Genomic DNA, 19,878 nt, shown 5'->3' on the forward strand with positions numbered 1-19,878 from the left:
GGAACTTAATGACACAACTGAAAGCCTACCTTAAGCCTGGCTTAATTGGAAGATTCACAACAGACAATACCCCCCAAAATAAAATACAAAGGAAAACAGATTGAAATAAGAACGGAAGGAGCATAGATTAGTAAACCAAAAACATCACTTTCCATGAAAGTCACAAGAAAAAGAATGACTGATTTAGAGGAACCAGCAGTGAGATTGTTCCATATACCATGATGTACACCATACAGAGAAGGGAGAGAAAGTACCACAGCCCTACCTGTATCACTTAGGCTATAAGTCTCCAGCACAAGTGACTGAGCATACGCTACCCAGCGTCTATTGTTTCCATATTGAAAGCAATATGGAAACAATTACTTGGTAGGAAACATATTTTTCTTAAAGTTTAGCTCCAGGAACTCTAAATATTGGAGTGACTCATTTATTTTTGGGCTAGGTATAAGGAGAGGAAGTTTAACAAGATTTTGTTGCCACTGCTGAAGGTTGTAATGTGACTTGTACACAAAAAAACTACCCAAAACAGAAAAACAATTTAATACAAAAAACTTCAGTTTTCCTGTGAGCTTTTAAAATTAATTTAATGATTCATAGCAGTCTAACTCTTTCAATTCGGAATACTTTATGATTCTTTTGTTTAGTATCCTGATTTTCCAGAATCATGTCAGTTTGAGAAAAATACCTCCAGAAAGAAGAACGTGCCAAATCCGCTTTAAAGAAGAAGTATATTGTTATAGAAGAACAGTATATTTAGGCATTGTTGTAAAACGCTAAGGTTTCATAATGCCTTAATAGATCACCAGAAGAATTCAAATCATTTTAAAAGCCCAAATATAGTACAAATAATTTATGTAAGAAAATGAGAGACATTTGTTATGCAGAACATAACAGTTAAAAATGGGACACTGCAGATGAGACAGTAAAATCTTTATGCAAAAACCTTGGTTATCGACTACGTAAAGGACAATGATTCAGTAGGTTGTAATTATATCAATGACTTAGACATTACCATAAATCACACATGTAGAACATAAGCCCGTTTTTAGAGGCAACCAGCACCAAAAAGACAAATTTCATTATTTTCCCTCAGTTTGTATTTGATAGAAAGAAAAATCCACGTGTTATGGACTACTAAATCATCTTTTCATAGTAGTCTTTATACATATCTCCGTGAAGTGTCTGAGGGCATGAACACGAATGTATATCATGATAACCTTGACCATTGCAGGATGAAAAAATGAAAAACCAACCAACCAACCAAACAAACAAACAAAAAAACAAACACAAAAACAAACCCTACATAAAGGTTTTGAAAAAATATAATTCTGTTTTTATAAAGGTTAAATATTTTGCTTTCGTTATTTTTGTTATTGTTTGTTATTTTGATAGGTTCTACATGTTTTATCTCAAAACCCAAACTCATTCTGGACAGATGGTAGTTTCCACAGGACAAAACCTGCTTAAAGTCTGGATAGATTTAAAGTCTAACACAAGGTAAAGAAAGTTATGCCATCTGTGGTAGATTTTTCTTCCACTCTTACATTCCGGAAACCCTCAAATGCGTTGGCATTGACAACACAGAAAGGTCTGTCAGTAGAAGTACAGACTCTGATGCATAAAATGGTAAGCTTGTACAGAAACAACACTGTAAACTTCACTATGCCATAGCAGAAAAATTGAAGAAATACAAAATTATGCATGGGGTTAGAGGAGCAAAGCTCTATGGTTTTGTTTTAGAAGACTATTTTGATTCATAATTGATGAATTTCTGTAACAGAAAGTGTTTAAAATATTTCAGAACCAAAAGTAACTGTTTCAAAATAATGTATACTTTAAATGGGTATGTCTTTAAATATGCAGTAAACCGGGATTTATGGACTTGTTAACATCAAGTATGTAGAATGCAAAATTCCAAAATACTATATGTGCTATAAAACGTTTTCTTCTTTCGTAAACTATTTTTCCTCTTAAAACAGATCATTAAATTTACCTCTTAGTAGCCTTCTTCAGAAGCTTTTTTATTTCATTAGTCTTACAGGTGTGCTTCTCATGGATAACCACAAATGCACTGCAGCCTTCTGGTGGAGGTTCATCAGCTGCAATCTAATATTTCAACAATTATACTTAACCAGAATACTTTGATTGCACTTCAACTTAAACTCACATCCCTTTGATTAAAATAACTCCACAGCTGCCATTGAGTTTTGTTTCTAATTAAGCCCATTCAAAGTTGTGTACATGTGAAAATAGTAATGGAAAATATTAAAAGATTGAGACCTTATAACCTTTGTAAGAGTTAGTCTATCAAATAAAGTCATGTTCCAGAAATCTCAAGTCCCTTTATGTTCTGTAAAAATGGGGCTGAGAAATATCCTCCACAAGCATAAATCACAGACTATACTCTGAGGCATTTTTAATTTTAGCAGCTATCAGTATTTAACTATTTGATCTTTCAACTTCGGAAATACCATAATTAGAGATATGAGAAGTCCACTAAATAACAGATCTAAATGTCTTGAAGATACAAGAAATTTCCTACTTTGGGAATGTCTGAATTTCCACGTGAAAATTTAAAGCAATGCAAAACAAACAAACCAACCCACAGCTGAGTTTTAAGAAAGAACAAACTATCCATATACAACTATCCATATAATTAAAAACAGATTTTTTCCTCACAATAAAACTAGCTTATAAAACATCACATCATACCTTTTATCATTTGTATCAGGGTTGACTACAAAAAACACCTGCATGTATATTCCTGAATTGTAATAAATATTATTTACTCTGAAGCCAAAATACCACATCAATTATTTACCAAATATATCAGATAATATACTCACCTGCTGAAACATCTGAACAGTTGGAGAATATGCCCGTATGGAAAGTGCAAACTTCAACAGATTGATTTGCAAATTGGATAAAAATTGTCCTGCTTTCTTCAAGATTAAATTGTAGTAAGAATGCTCTGAATCTGTTGAAGAAAAAAATACAAAGTTTTTGTATTTAGCCTCTAATGGTGTGGCTTATCTATCTGTGTTAACGTAATATTTGCATATTATGCTAGCACTGAGGCAGTTCAGAAGTCTTCAGTGTTGTCCACCGACAAATTATTTTCTTTACCTACAAATTCTCAAGGCCTAATGTAACACAAATGAATTAAAAGTGAGCAGAATAGCACTGGTTAACATCAAGTCATTTTCAGCAATAAAAAAAATCTACTCAATACAGTAATACCTCTTGCGGTCCCATATGGAAAGTCTTGAACAGAGCTTAATATTTCAAACTTATGCTAGCCTTTTAATGCAAATTGTTAAGGTTATGTTCAACCGGCATTATTTTTAAAATTATTTCCTCACATTTAGTCTTGGAGCACTCCAATCATTCAGTTTACATCCATAAAGCTCTTCTACTGGCAACATTCTTTGGTCTACTCTCACATACCCTATTTCTTCCCTGGAAATGCATTATTAACAAGAGTACGAAAGGGATACAAGTGAAACAGTTTCCCCTACCCCTCCCAGCAATCTCACCTTCTCAAAGCCAAAATCAGGACTCCAAGTAAGAATGGAAAGTGGATGGAGTCTGGGAACAATGGAAGTTATAATAAAGAACTGTGGTGGTAAATAAAGAGTATCAATTTATTCTTCAGGTGGAAAAAACATAGAATCACATTATGGTTTGGGTTGGAAGGGACCTCAAAGATCATCTAGTTCCAATCCCTCTGCCATGGGCAGGGACACCTCCCACCAGCTCAGGCTGCCCAAAGCCCCATCCAGCCTGGCCTTGAGCACCTCCAGGGATGGGGCACCCACAGCTTCTCTGGGCAGCCTGCGCCAGGACCTCACCACCCTAAGAGTGTAGAATTTCTCCAAAATATCTAATCTAAATCTATTCTCTTTCAGTTTAAAACTGTTAAACCTAGTCCTGTTCCTACACTCCCTGATGAAGAATCCTTCCCCATCTTTCCTTGTAGGCCCCATTTAAGTATTGGAAAGCTGCTTTAAGGTCTTCACTGAGCCCTCTGATCATCCTCATGGCCCTCCTTGGACTTGCTCCAACAGGCCCATGTCCTTTTTATGTTGGGGGGGCCCAGGAGCTGAACACAGTACTCTACATGGGGTCCAGGAGTGGAGTAAAGGGGAAGAATCACCTCCTCAGCCTGCTAGCTACACTTCTTTTGATGCAGCCCAGGACACGGTTGACTTTCTGGGCTGCACATAAATATTCTCATGCTTTCCTTAGGCATGTCAGTGGAAGAAGCCTAATTACTCTTTTACCAAATTGAGAAAAATGCCAGTATTAGTTAAGAAGTTTAAGGAATAATGCTCATCAAAAGTCTGAACTGGGCCATGTTTTCTGTGTTGCTGTATATGATATTCTTGAACACAAAGTTGAGGAACCAAAGCTGTTATCGTAACAAACATTGTGCACCATCCCTGTTGTAGAGGTTGGTCTTCCACAGTAGGAACAGCTGAAACATGCACAAACTAGTCCAGAATGGACACTGTGGTGAAAAAAAATCTAAGTAATCAGCATGTATTTTACTTACATGAATAGATACTACCTGTAAAATGCAGTGATTCAGGATCTTTTTCACCTAAAATTCAAATATTCTCCTATAAAGTTGAAAATTTGCAGCAAAGAGAAAGCAAGTTGAGGGGGTAAACCATTGTAGCTGTCCAGCTTAAATTTACCTATGTTGTTGGTCAACATCTTAATTTAAAAGTGTTTCTTCTGTGAAAGTGGAATGATTGTCCCAGGCGGAAATCCCTCTAGGGGTCCAAAGTGGAACCATGCTAGACCACATACCATAACCCTAGAGGCCATAGTTTTGGAATTGTCCATCAACTGAGGCCAACTCTAGATGTAAATAAACTTCTGAGCCTTGCAAGTTCTGATGAAAAGGATCCCTTGGGAAGGATCAAAAAAACAAACAACACAAAACAGAATCTGGGATATTAAAAAAAAAAAAATACAAAAACACAACTTGGAGAAAAAAATTGGCATCTGAGCATTCACCATTCTGATGCCAAAACACTAAACAACATCCTTCTACTCTATAGAGACTGCCCAGTCTTTTACTGCTCCTGTTCAACAGCAGGATTAAAACATTTTTAATCATAGCTTCTGTGATACCCTGAATTTTCTTTGCAGGATTTCATTCATATTATTATATAGCACATATCTGCTAGGCAGTTTCCTTCCTACCTTGTATCCTTGGCCATGTATTGTAGAATACTTGTCTTCATGTCTCTCTATTCCTTTAATTTCTGAAGTTTCTTAAGTAACGTCCTGGTACCATGGCATTCAAAACTGTCTGAGTTACTGAATTGTCTTTTCACCTACTGTTTGCCCTAGCATTGGGCAATGCTTTTCATATACAATGATGAAGTACTTCCTATCCTCTTGCTTTCCTCTTTACAACCCCTACCCTTTTGTTCCTAGAACCTCTAGGATCTTCTTTCTGCCTTTTCCTCCTCCCGAAAATTAATTATTTCAAAAGACTCAGTTTGCTGTTATTCACTACACACACAAAAAAAAAAAAAAAAAAAAAAAAAGTAGGATTACAAAAGGGCATGTTCTACATTTCCAGGAATATGCCTTCCCGTAAACTGTGTATAAACATTCCTGTCTAACATTAAATTAATTGGACTACTTACATTTATACTAAAACTGCTGGCTTTATTCAGACTACAGTCTTAGCTCTTTAAATTTCAGCAAGATAAATTAATCCACATCAACAGCTATATGATCCATCTCACGCAAAAACCATTTTTTTAAGTTTATTATATACTTCAAACTATTTTCACATAGTATTTGCTCCTTGATACTTGACAACTGCTTGCCCTTCAGGCACATTTTTAACAACGCTCTCTGCTAAAAAGTAGAAGCCATGATAAATTTTTAGAATGTTAGAGGCAACCAAGGAGAAACAGATGTTTTGGTCATAAAATGTTTCATGATGGCATATTACCATTAAATTCATTAACCAAGTTGATTAAAAAATAACTAAATGAGATGACATCGATGGGATACAGCTCCCGATTTTAAACATCTAAATGCATGCGTACAAGCTATATGTCTGTAAACTGCCACCCCAGCCAATATAGTCTAGCAGCCAACAAAACATGAAAAGCTATTTAGGTTGCTCTAAACGTGCCTAAATTTGTCAGCTGAATAGCTCTCTAAACTCCTATAGCCAAACTGAACTGAACTGAACAACAACTGAAGCTTAGAAGTAGACTCATATTTATCTATGTTTATCATTCACAGTCTCCAGATGTATTTCATATCACAAGTCGATGAAAAATAATTTAAAAAGAGGGAGAAGACCAGGTCACAAAAGGAAAGCAAAGGTCTTTATCATAGCTCCTCAGACTCCATGCAAATGAGCACGCACACCACAGAAGTAATCTGAATATATGCTGGTGCCCCACAGGAGAATTGAAAGTACTGAGGCACAGGAGGCATGGAGAGTAACTATAAGGGACCTAATTAAGTCAGAAGAGTACAGGGTGATAGGCGTATTGTTTTGAGGGACTGGAGTTTGGGGATTTTTTCAACTTTATACATGTGTATATCTGTATCTATAGATTACTTAGGGAAGCGGAGAGCTCAAGTAACAGCAGTTCCAGCATCATCGGCCTGTCAAACCCCCGTGACATTCAAGAAACACACCAGTATATATGGAGTACTTTATCACATGGTTATTATAGAAAAATGCCGTAACTGTGTTATTTCCTCTTGAATCTATATGGTTGATATGGGCATAAAAATACTTATCTGATTTAGTAGTGAGTAATGGTGATCTAATACAGTGTGCAATGATTAACCTTCTATATCTGCAACAGATAATTTGCATGATTGTTGTTTATATGTAATATATTGTTCTATTCTTTTGGAGAAAACAGTTTCCTTATTAACGTCTGTGGGTTTTTCTTTGTTTGGTATTTACAAGGTAGCTGAACATTCAACACACAAACTAAACCACTTAGGAAGACAGTAAACACTCAAGTTATTATTTGTCAGCAGGGAACTAGCTCCTTACCTTCACTCTGTATTCCTAAATTAACCTTTTGAGATATGAAAACAGCACAAAGTTTAAACTGCAATTTAAGTATTTTGTAACTGTGCTGTTTTTTTAATATTTTCACAGCTTTGAGTTCTTTATTACGTGCAGCCCCAAACAGCATCACTCCCATTTCCAAATTTTCCACAAGATGAGAGGCAAACATATTGCATATTAAGTAAACATGCAGAATGTTGTCCATGCCACCTGAAGACCTCTCTCTAATTTAATACAGCATATCCCATAATCATCCTTTTTTGATATTTTTCACAGCTGATGATCTCAACGATGCCCAGCTTGATGTGAGTACTTATTAAAAAATGTTGCAACAACTAAACTAACCGTACAAAATGATGTAGCAAATTCCACATACATTGTTCCCACCAAATTTGTTTAATTTCTACAGACATGACAGCTAAACAGACTATTTATAGACCAAATTTTCTACGGCTAAATACTTAAGTGAACAAATTAACAACTGATGTTGATTTGATTATTCCAAATTTAAAACCACATATTTCACGGACTGATAAGCAACAGGTTTGAAATCATCCAAGGAATGACTTAAAAAAGCCACCATACTTGATACTTTTCAATTGTCTCTTGGCTTCTCTAATACTTTGTGACTCTTCTGAAATACTCAATAGTACATTGGGATATAAATCTACCATCCAAATCTTCTATAAACCCAGCTTTTCAGCTTGAAATCTAGAATTCCTTTAGCTTCTAGGAATTTTCTTCTGTTTGAAATAAACGTATTATCATCCATCTTACCTAGTTTTGATACATCAAGTGTACAACTGAAAAGTCATTCACCCCAACCAAGCCTTTTTAAGTCACCTGCTTTAATTTGCTCAGTTTTTGTTGCATTGTGAATATTCCTCTATGTCTTTTAACATGTAACAGATAAGAAAGAGCTTGTTCTATAACATCCAGAGAACAAACTTCTCCTCAGAGGTATACTACTGTATCTCTCCCTGTGCCACTCCAGTGTCTCAGTATTAATATTCTTTACTGGAGCTGACCATTTTATATCAGATGCCTAATGCAGACTTCTCTACTGAAAGTGTCTTAATTATTGCTGGATACGTATGATACTCATAATATTTCTGTTTCACACTTAGGATATTGATTTCAGTAAGACCTTTTTTAAGTTGGAAGAATCAATACTGATGTGATTTGGTCATTAAATAACCACTTTCTTTTCCTCTAAAATTGTAACTTTCCTCCCCCCTCCCCCATTCACAAAAAGCACTGGTTTATTATACTACCTCAACTGTGAATTAACTTTTAGGAAACCCACACCTGGTGCCAGAACTTTAAACTTTCCTGCACTATAAACATAGGAGTTTGTTGATCATAATATCAAATATACACTTACCAATAGTTTTATATGCTTACTTAAATAAGCATTTTAGTACATTCTTAAGGTTCCCCACTACCATCATCTAATCCTCCTGCGTACCCTGCTGTTAGGCAGCTGAGGATATGAGATTTCTCCTTACCCTTCTCTTCAGGATGAATGAAACCCATCTCTCACCCCTCCTCTTAAGTCTGCCCCAGTTCCCCAACCACTGTGGTGATCCTCTCCTAGACTTGCTCCAGGATGACAATGTTTTTAGTGTAATGGCCCAAACTGGCCCATTGCTACAGAGGGAGTCTTGCAAATGCTATTACAGTTAAATAATCACTTTTGTCAACTGGCTGCCTACACTCCTGCTAACTCAGCACAGTATGTAGCTGGCTTTCACAGGCACAAGAACGCAACACAATGAAGTGTTGACAAAGATATCCAGCTGTTTCTCAAGAACTGCTTTCTAGTCAGCCAGTGCCCCACTTGCACTGTTGCCGAGGTTATTCCAGCCCACGTGCAGGAATCCCTAAGTGCCTTTGCTGAACTTCCCGGTATTTCTGCAGGCCCATCTCTCCAGCCTGCCAAGGCCTCTCTAATGACAGCTCTGCCCTCCAGCTTCTTGATTTCTCCCAGGTTTGCACCATCCACAATCTTGTGGAGGGTGTAATCCACGACACTGTCTGGAGCAATGATAAACACATTAAAAACCATTAGTTCCAAATACTCGCCATAAAAAGGCCACCAGGAGACAGCCAGAGGTCAGGCTGACCTTATTTCCATTTTATGTGTCCTCATGCCCTTGCACAGAACAGTTCTGAAGGCTCACTGTCCTCAGCGATTCTCTGGTTTTGCTTATACTTCTGACTATCCCATTTTCACTAGCTCACGGAATAATTATTTTTTTTCCCTTTCCAGTTTACATCCCACACCTACAATCACAGTTCTTTGTACATCATCTACTTCTACTAGAAGCTTTCCGCAAAAATGAAGGGTAAGAGGAGAAGGGCAGTGAGAAAAGAAAGTAGAACATCATGTTCTACTCAACACAAAAGCACATCATGCAATCATAAGCAACAAAGTGTTGTTTACCATGCTGCTCTCTGTTCCTTTCCTCGTAATTTTCGAAGTCTATCAGCTTCTTTGAGCATTGCTAAGCACTCAAATAATGCTCTCACTGACCCATCCACAGGGACGTGACAAACTGTTTTTGATTCATATTCAGTCAGTCATACTTGCAAAAATGTGTTGTACCTTAAATTCCTTCTCCCTCCCATATATATTGCATTCTGAGCATGATTTTTGTCATCTCACTGACATTACTGGCATGGTCTTCATACAACTTGTCAGCCTTTGATTGCTAACATTAACATTCAATTTAGTTAAAACCTCACCTAGTGGCAGGTCCAAGTGATATAGCTCCTCACAATCATGCCTAACAAATGCTACTATTTTGAAGAGCAAATGAAACAAGTGCCTCAAGTACTGTGTTCTGTTTTGGGCCCCTCACTACAAGGACATCAAGGCCCTGGAATGTGTCCAGAGAAGGGCTACAAAGCTGGTGAAGGGCCTGGAGCACAAGGCCTGTGAGGAGCGGTTGAGGGCACTGGGGGTGTTTGGTCTGGAGAAGAGGAGGCTCAGGGGAGACCTCATTGCTCTCTGCAGCTACCTGAAAGGAAGGGGTGGGGACCTGGGGGTCCACCTCTTTTCACAGGTAACTAGTGTCAGGACCAGAGGGAATGGCCTCAAGTTGTGCCAGGGGAGGTTCAGGTTGGCAATGAGGAGACATTTCTGCTCAGAAAGAGCAGTCAGGCACCGGGATGGGTTGCCCAGGGAGGTGGTGGAGTCACCGTCCCTGGGGGTGTGCAAGGAGAGGTTGGACGTGGTGCTTGGGGACGTGGCTTAGTGGGTGACATTGGTGGTAGGGGGATGGTTGAACCAGATGATCTTGGGAGGGCTTTTCCAACCTTAATGATTCTATGGTTCTATCCTTAGGTCATTTTGAACCCATTTCACCCTGTTCATCAATTAACCTTACAAATCACTTTAATATTGACCAACCTGTTGAACGATCTGGCAAATATCTAATTTTTTCATTTTTAGTTCTTCTAATTTCTATTAAACTGCTTTCAAGGCATTTTCTGGGATGGCTCATTTACATTTATGTTTAGTTTACTGGATTTATTTCCAGACTTCTAGCAACCCAGTATTCTGTTGTCTAGTCATGCACGATTTGTTATCCTGTTTTGCCAGTAGTATTAATCTAACACACTAGTATAGCTGCTGATAAACGGTCTCAATGTCACCTACAAGTATTAAACATTTTTGGTATTTTCATTTTTTCCTTTAGCTACCTACTTGTTTGAGGTTTGTGGGATTCTCTCCTCTTCAAATATCCTTCATACACAAAATGTTATCTGAATATCCAACTTCTGTTGATGAATCTTATAGGAAGGTATCTTTAATCTTTACATTTCTGTCCCATGCTCGAAGAGCAACTCAGTCCATCTTGTCTTCGTTTTTAAAATAGCCCTGCATATAGATTGCCTGGGACAAAATACTCTGGAACTTTCTGAAAGAAAGCTACCTAGCAAGCAATAGTGGAAGAGTTAGGCTTTACCTGACAGGAACTAGCTGATGTGTTAGCTTGGATATTTAACAATAGTGTAAAGTGTAAGATATATTAGAACTAGCATGCTGTTTAACTTACCTCCTTGCTTATAAATTGTTAATTCTCGTACAGTTTCCAAGAACTGCCAAAACTTCTCATTACCATCTTCTGCAATAAATTCACTGTTTAAAAAATAAAAATGAATTGTCCATAGGTTGACTTTGCCCAAAGATGTACCACAGTAAAAATCCTCAATTGTTTTAAAGTAACAACAAAAACAACAAAAAAAGCCATAAAGTGTTAACTATTTAATGATCACCTCAGATCTCTGCAGTATGAAATATGAATACTCATGTATTTTGGTTAAATGAGAACAAAAGCACTACCAACCTGAACTCAACAGTCAAGTTATAAAGCAAAGAGACTAGTAATAAACACAAGCAGCTTTTCATTTTATTTTTCCACGTATATACCAATATACAGTTATGTATGAATGTAGTTAAGCACACAAACTTTATTAAATAGATGTACAAATCTAAATGTACAAATAAGAACACAGTGTCAGATTATCATTTTAATTGCATTACAGACTTTTTTTTTAATTCAGTGACAATGTTTATTTCGATATGCAGGGGAAATCCCTGTTCTTTGGTACACTTTCAAAGACAGGTTAACCATTACAAGCATAAAAGGTAAGGTTTGATTTATTCCAAATACCCTTTTTTCCTACTTAACGTTAGCACTTTCCCATTTTGTTGTTCTTAAGGAACACCAAGGTTTGTTTGTTGCCCCTCAGGCCTGCCCAGAAGATAACCTTGCTATCCCCAGCTTATCCTTCCCTGATCTTTACTTTGGAAGCTTGCCACCCCTTGGGTTACAGCAGCTTGCAGCTCTCCGAGCAGCAGTAAGTACCGTAAAATGCAAAACCGAGCACAATAGTAAACCGAACTGGCTGAGGGGCCAGAAGCGTGTAAGAGAAGAAAGCGTCTTGACTTTGTGCTTTGAATTAGGAATCACCAATTAACAGCGCCTTTTCTGAAGGCACCCTTTACTACTGCAGCCCCACACCTTTACCCGTGCCTGTACACACCGTAACTTCACTGGTGAGGCAGGAATGAGTTAACTGGCGTGCGATTAAGGTGCTTTACCCTACCCAGGACCCGGCTGCACCGCCGAGGGGACGCTGCCCCGGCTCCCCCCGCCTCCCGCCCCGCCGCCAGCGCCGCTCCCGTCCCGATCCCGGTCCCCGTCCCGACGCCCGGCAGCGGAGGAAGGCAGCGAGGGGGCTGCACGCACCTCGCCTCCAGCAGCAGTGGGGTGGCCGGCCATTTCGCCGCCAGCCGGGCGGTCACGGCCGGGGGAGAGGCCGGGGCCCCGCGGCAGGCGCAGGGCAGCGCCCGCAGCAGGGCGAGGAGGGCGAGCGGCGCCAGCAGCGCGGCGGCCGCCATCAGAGGGCGGGCAGGGCGCATGCCCCCGCCCCCGCGAAGAAATACATCTGGTCCCGCCCACGCGCCGCTTTCCGTCTTCCTATTGGCTGCGCCGTGCCGTCGCCGTCAGACTATTGGTCAGTCTGGAAGTCAATCAGCGGCTGACGACTTATAAGCAGCGGGGGTGGAGGGGGGAGCTTCTTGACACGCGGCGGCGGCCGGGGAGCGCATGCGCGAGCGGTAAGCTGTGGGGGCTGGCCGTTAACAGCTCCTCCCGCCCGTCAGGGGACCTCTGCTGTGTGTGTGTTACGCCCTGAGGGGCTCACACCCGGCTGTATTTTCCACGAGCCGGGATAGCAGCAGTTTTCCTAAGCTTTCCAGTGCCTATCCTTGGGCTTCGTGCCAGTTAGGGGTTCTGCCTTGGCTTTCGTTAGCATAAAAAGAGCTAAGAACTCAGTAGCTTCGCAGAGAATACATATCCTCCCATATAGTCAACATAGGAAGGCAGAATGACTTTTTTTTCTCCATCAAAGTTAGAACATATTTCCAAATAGAACTAGAAAGCTGTTTACTACCAACGTATTTTTCCTCGATAAACAAAACTCACTAGAAAAAAACAAAAACAAGTTGTTTGAACCAATGTTCTTATTTGCAGGCTTGTGTTACACTTTTCAAGCTTTTGTTCTCCAAGTTACTTATTTCCAATCTGGTTTTGAGATCTCACTGGTTACTCCCTTTCTTCCCCAGGACTGCTGCACTCTTTGTTCTTCTCCAGCTCTCTGGCGAAGCTACAAGTGCAGGTGCTTCTGGAGCAGGCTTGTGGGGTGTGGATATGGAGCAGCTCCCTCTCAGTAGTTGTCTGTTGGAGGGACGAGTCCTCCTTCTCCAAAAGTTGGTTGATGAAACACAGAGCTTGAAGCTGAAATCAGGACTGCTCATCTTCCTGCTGCATGTAGCTTAGTGTATCTTGCCAGCCATCATTTCATGACTGTTTAAAACTGCTGTGTGGATGGCTAGAGCCAGTTAGGGCCATTGTAAAAGGATCAGGCTATGGATTGTATAGTTTAGTTTGTTAGTGCTTGGGACCAGTCAATGTAACATCCTATGTACAAATAAAAGGGACTTGTTTGCCAGATGTTCTGAAACTGTCATGTAGAAATTCTGCCCTAAAAAAAACAGCTGTACTTACATGCTGCTGGGTCTGTGGTTTTGTATGATAGTTATCCCTAACACTCAGCTCTTTGTTTTTACTTATTCCCACAAACTTGTGCAGTTATAACACCTCAGATAATTGTCAGATACCACTGACACATCTGTGATGCCAGCTTCACTGTAAAGCAATTGATTTAAATAACCTCACACAAGACCAGTAGCAAAGCCTTCATATACTTCCAGGAAGTATATAGGAGAGTGTTTCTGTTGGGTCATGTGTAAGGCCAATAGTAATAATGACATTCAGTGTCTTTTATACGGAGAAAGACAAACACTGAGCAGTTTTTTATTCATGCTGACAGTTCAGCTGATGCTGAGGGGGATGACACAACTCATGTTATGTACAGATGAATAAGTTTGGATCTCCCATGAGTGCAAATAACTTGTGTATGTGGACGAACTTTGGCATCCAAAGAAAGACTGTTCCATTGCTCCCTAGCAAAGTTCAAAATACTTTGTAGGAATTATGTTACAATGTTCTGCACAGAATAATTACAGCTGTTTTAAATTAACCAACTATCCAAACAATCCTTTTATGTTTAAAGAAGGTCCAAGCCAATTGCTTTTTGCTGTTTCTTCAGCCAAAACTGAAATTTACTAAAGACATTCCCCATGTATATACATTTATCAAGCATTTTTCATAACTACATGTGATACTATGTGTTTGTGATGATGGATGCATCTGCCTTACCCTAATCTATCAATTGTCTTTGTATATAAAGTAGCTGTATTACATTTTATTTTATATTGATATTGAAGAGGCTGCTATTGTTGCTTAACTGTGAGTTCTTAATAGCCTGTACTTGTTTCGTACAATTTATTACTTGCCATACAAAAAGAAATAAAAATTTGTTGCCACTGGTTATGGAAATACAACTACCTTTGAATTCAGTGGCAGGATAAAGTGGTAGCTGTGAATCAATGGTGAGATAATTAGTCTCTGCTGAACTAGAGAAAATCGTTGGTTGAGTTTTTCTCTTGAGCAAAGATCTTTTCTGCTTAAATTCAGAAAAAAAATCTCCATTAGACCGAAAGAATCTCTCTCCAATTTAGGATTATTGTTTTATTAGTTGCATTACATTTAGATAGGGTAAATGAAGTTGGAAGGGATTTCGAGATGTCTCATGTCCAGCCTCCTGCTCAGAGCAGGTCACTGAGATCTTTGTCCCCTCGAGTCTTGGTGCCATCTCCAAGGATGCACAACCTGCACAGCCTTTCTGGGCAGCGTGATCCATTGCTTGGTCAAGATGCAGTTCTGACTGCTCTTCAGAAATAAATACTGCATTGTAACAGAGCATCATCTTCCTTATAAAGGGAATATTTATATATATACATCTGCATACCAGTATTTATTTTATCTGCCTTCCTTTTCCTTTGGTACTTTAGCTGCGTTCTGGTCTCAAAGAGCCGACGTACACTTTTCAGAAATCTATTTCTTTATAATTGCACAAAGGCAGATTTTAATCTCTTAAGCAGTGTGCAAACCTAGAAGATGGAGAGCGGACTTAATCTTCATTTCTACAGCAGTTTTATGTAATTAAGTATTGCAAATAGCACTTGAACATTCCTGTACATACATTCCATATGTATGAGAAAGACCCTCCGTTCTCTGAAATGTTTTTTCAGCAGAACAGAAAAAGAATTACAGCAAAATTTTAAAATTATTCATATCACAGCTGTGTAAATAAGAATTGATTATCATAGCTGTTTCAGTGTGAATAGAGGAAGTGATTAATGAATGCCTCTCTGTAAGATGCAAATGTTTTATAGTATTATTCATAGTGAGCTATGTCTATTTAATAGAAATAGTAGCAATAAGTGAAAATAAGTTGAGCTTCATCAGTGTATTCAGTTAGCTGAAAATAAAACTTTTTTTTTCTCTCTTTTACAGATTGAAAACCATTTTTGAGCTCAAGGACTCCCTTCTTCCCCAACTTGGAGGAACACAAATGACAAACACCAGTCAAAACCAAAAGGTAAGCCTGTTACCTACTTATTAATTGTCAGCCTTCTGGGCAGTAGCTGCTGGTATCCTTTTACCTGTCAGTGTTGTTCCTGTGTCATTACGATCAGAGCAGGCGTTTGAGACGTTTCCCTGGTGAGATGAAGTATGCTGCACTGAAGCACTTTTTGTCCATTCTGTTGGAAATAAAGAGCAACCTGAATGATGTGATTAGCGTATCTCTATGTGGTGGTATTCTGTACTAACACAGAGTGTATTTTATAGTCTGTTAGCTCTTCATTTTGACTTGCAGGGAAAAGCAAGTGAAAGAAAAATGGATGTAGGAGTAGCACGAGCCTGGTTTCAACAGTTCAAAGAAGCTGCTCAGTGGCAACTAGGGCAATCAGAATGTATGCTGCTTTGCTGTGTGCCTACACGTGCAGCTGCAGTGACAGTAAACGGCTGTCTTCAGGATCCTTCTCTTTCATACTTCCATTTAAAAAATATAGATGGAAGCAACATTTTGCTTTGTAAAACCAGCATAGAGGTTACAACTTCTGGTGACCCACCTCAGAACCATAAAGAATATATCTCATGGGCCAGAGGAGCCAACTTCCTATGAGCCTGTGGGTACGCTTGTGTGGCTTGATGGAGATCAGTAAAATTTGGCCGGGATGGGAAATGCAGCTTTTGCAGTAAGCAGTGGCACTGTGGTGTTGTGCCAGCAGGATGGTGTGGTTGCACTGATTTCTGAACCATGCTGGCTCCTACCATGCCACACCTGGGCACCTAGCAGTACCAGTGATTAAAAATAGAGTTTATCTTTAGCACAGCAGGCTTTTCTCAGTCTGACTATGCCAGATGTCAGCTTGCTGAACCCAGTTCATCTCGTAACATGAGTTGGCACTTCTGATGTTATTAACTGGGGTGCTCCCACAATTATTCTCTTCTTTAGAGAACCCTGAGGCTTTCAGGTGTTGAACATGAGCATTTGTCCCATTTTCTCTAATTTCAACTTTTGAATTTGTGTATGTACTCAAGGAAAGGAAAGTACGATATCATATGTAGAATGCTGTGGGCTTTTAGTGGAAACCTTTTTAAGTGGTTACAGACATGTTTGTAATCCCTAGGATAGGTCATATATAATATTTTAATAATAAGCTTTTGTTGTTAAAGCTATATTGATAAATTTGACAGGGATGCAGGCCTGCGTACTTTAATTGATTTTTAGAAAAGGTGTCAGCAGACAACCTGCAGACAATATTACTGCAACAGTGACTAATACTTAAAAACTGAGCGAGTTGATGTGGAATGGATCTGCATTGGACCTTAGTATTTACTCTAAACAATAAAATAATTGAGTTCTATTAAATATCTGAAAGCTGGATAAAGTAGCATACACTCCAGGTGAATCTTAGAAGACTGGCGTGCATTTATTGTTTTAGTGGTTCCAAATGTGGGCCAGGGATGATGTGTGTACAAACAGAGTACGAGTTTAGTCTTGGGCATGTCACACAGTTCAAGGAGAAATTCTGTTGACATCTTCTGCCTAAGAATAATGACCTAACTCCAAATAATGTAGGAAAATCAAGAACTGAAGGTAAGTTTTGTTTTTGTTTCATGTTGATTCTTTGAGATCTATCTCAAAGATAAAATAAACGACTGGTGAAAGGGTAAATTAATGTCAGTGTTCCGGTTGGATCCAATTACTTGGATTTTCAATTTTTTTTAAACCAATTAGCCACCTACTGAAAGTGTCCTGAAAACATCATGCTTTCTCTTGGAGATGGTGAATACAACCCAGTGATTCTTAAATGGTGCTACGTGACCTGAAAATGATACACAGGTGATGCACCAGTAATATAAAAATTATCTAAAAGTGTACTGTAAGACTATTAAATAACCATTGTTACTGATTCAAATAATAGCCACACGCTTGTGTTTTAAATGGAGTTTGCTACATGCGAATGTATGGGAGATCATAACTTTGTCAGGTAGAAATTGTTTGTATAAAAAGTACCAAGTTAAGTATTTTTACTTCATTATGTGATATGTGCAAAAAAGTGCCTCGGGATAATTCTAAATACATAAAAATAAAACAACCGCAAAAAGGATTTCAGTGTGATATTACAGGTGCATTTCCTGAAAAAATATAGTATTTCCAGAAACAAAGGAGTTGTATTTGACTTACAGACCTATCATTTATGAATCAAAATGTGTTGCTGCTACATGTGAGGTGGAATATTTAAAGATAAAGTACCTGTACAATAAGGTATATGGGTGATTTTTCCCTTTTAGTCAGCTCAGTAACCCAAGCACTATGTCCTTGCCCAGAGGAGGTGCATAAGAAAACATAAGCTAAGTTGGAAAATTAGCCCATAGGTCCTCAACTAAATTGCCTTTGGCATGCTCCCGGAGAGGTAAACTCTGCTCTATCTCCCTGGGGCCAGCTCTGCCTGCAGTGACACTTAGGGTGACACCCGGGCTTTCACGTGGCTCTGTGGCTCCTGACTCACTATAGCACTAAGATCGCTCTCAAGTTGGTCCTGCTCTATGCAGAAGCAGAACAAGATGACCTCCAGTGTGCTCTTTCAACCTAAATTATTCTGTGACCCTTAAGTGCAATTTATTTTAATTAAAGCTTTGTGTAACTAAAGCGAAACAACTAGTCATGCGTTATTGTGCGAAATGCAATGGATTTGTTTCCATTGGAACAACTTCCAGTGCTGCTTTTCAGATTTTATGTCCCTTTTCCTTGTTCCATCATTCTGGTAATGATAATAGCAAACTAGTAGCCAGGTTTCTCATCTCTCAGGGCTCATTTCATCTCACTTCCCAAATCTGAAAAGAAAAATACTTCTGGACAAGTCATGTAAACCCATTCCTTTCAATAACTTGTACTGAATATATTTAGAGGGAACATAGAAATATTACTTTTCAATAATGTAAATTAACATTTTATGTCCTTTTCAATTTATCTGAGTATATAAAATTTTCAATTTTTATGATTTATATGCAAAGCTAATTACAATCCATTGTCAAGACAGCTTTAAAAATCAATGTAAAAAATAAGTTATACATAAATGAAAGAGAAGGAAAAAGTGCAGCCACAAGCTATTACGCGTATAATGAAAATGGATTTATTGCTCAAGTCTTATTACCTTCTATTATTAAACCATTAAGAAGGTCCCTTAAGTTTAATCCAGGTTGGAAAAGACACGTTCACATACACGTATATATGATATTCCAGGCAAACATATATTAAATGAACACTGTGAGAATTAAAACTCCCAGAAGAAGGAGAAAAATTATTATTCCCACATCTCTGACATCAGTATGATATATCCATAAATAAATTATAAAATGTGTACTTTAACAAGTTCATAAAATGTGGGACAGTCAGGAATTACATTTTTTTAGCACTAAAACATGCATATATAATTTCAATCCTAGATCTGTATCAGGCTAGCACATATCTTTAGTTCAAATGGCACTAGCCACTCAAAAATCGGAATAAGCAGAGTCCCAGTGAAATAACTGGTCACTGAACCTGCAAGGTTGTGGTTTATAGCTGTATATATGCAGATTTCTGGAGCTTTGCACCTGTGTATTGAAGTGATTGCACGTAATTAGCAATGTGATTATCAAATATGTTTTCACATACCGCATATAATTAGACTTACAGAAACACACTACATTTAGAATATTTTAATGTAGATAAACTTTGGGGGCAAAAATGAAGTGTTATTAACAAAATGCAAATTGTTTAACCTCTAATGTGCTAGCTTCTGCTTCTCCTGTATCGTTCTGTTAGCAAAAGGATTCCCAGCCATGCAAACTCTGTGCGGCTTGAGGTAAGAGCCAGTTCTGCAGATTTTTTAACCTCCTACCTGTGCTGCTAGAGCAGTGATGTGTGGTTCCAGACAATGGGACACTGAAAACTCAAGGCGATAAAAAAGAAGGCAGCAAGATTAATAATGAATGTATGCTGTCTGGATGTAGAACTCGTTTTAATGTATTTGTTGCTAAAATAAAATGATCGTGCATATGGATAGATGAATACTTGGCTAACTTTTCACATACATATATATGGTAAACATATAAGTAACATCTCATTGTAAATTAATGAAAATTTGTATTTATCCTTTGGTTTGTGATAAAGCTAGGTTTCTGACAGGAAAACTTGGCTTTGTTTCTGTTTTCCGGTATTCCTTGATTATAATTTCCTAGACTAAGTGAGGACTATCAGACATATGGCTT

At 38.5% G+C, this 19,878-nt stretch overlaps 1 protein-coding gene and 1 long non-coding RNA gene across 2 annotated transcripts in view; one reads left to right on the plus strand and one right to left on the minus strand.

Annotated features, from left to right (window-relative positions):
- UGGT2 (UDP-glucose glycoprotein glucosyltransferase 2) overlaps positions 1-12,490 on the minus strand; it is an 86,624-nt gene extending 74,134 nt beyond the window's left edge. Inside the window, exons 1-4 of the mRNA XM_082774822.1 lie at positions 12,334-12,490; positions 11,137-11,219; positions 2,847-2,977; positions 1,994-2,106 (exon numbers count right to left, since the gene is read on the minus strand). Coding sequence (XP_082630948.1) covers positions 1,994-2,106; positions 2,847-2,977; positions 11,137-11,219; positions 12,334-12,485 — 479 coding nt within the window. The 5' untranslated portion in view covers positions 12,486-12,490. The remainder of the gene's footprint in view (positions 1-1,993; positions 2,107-2,846; positions 2,978-11,136; positions 11,220-12,333) is intronic.
- A 768-nt stretch (positions 12,491-13,258) lies between these two features.
- Positions 13,259-19,878, plus strand: LOC309886881. Its single transcript, XR_014318998.1, has 3 exons — positions 13,259-13,355; positions 15,568-15,652; positions 19,433-19,878. It is a non-coding gene; the product is annotated as an uncharacterized lncRNA (long non-coding RNA).

Source organism: Aythya marila, assembly GCF_965140915.1.
Source record: "Aythya marila genome assembly, chromosome: 1".
In the NCBI taxonomy this organism is placed as follows: Eukaryota; Metazoa; Chordata; class Aves; order Anseriformes; family Anatidae; genus Aythya; species Aythya marila.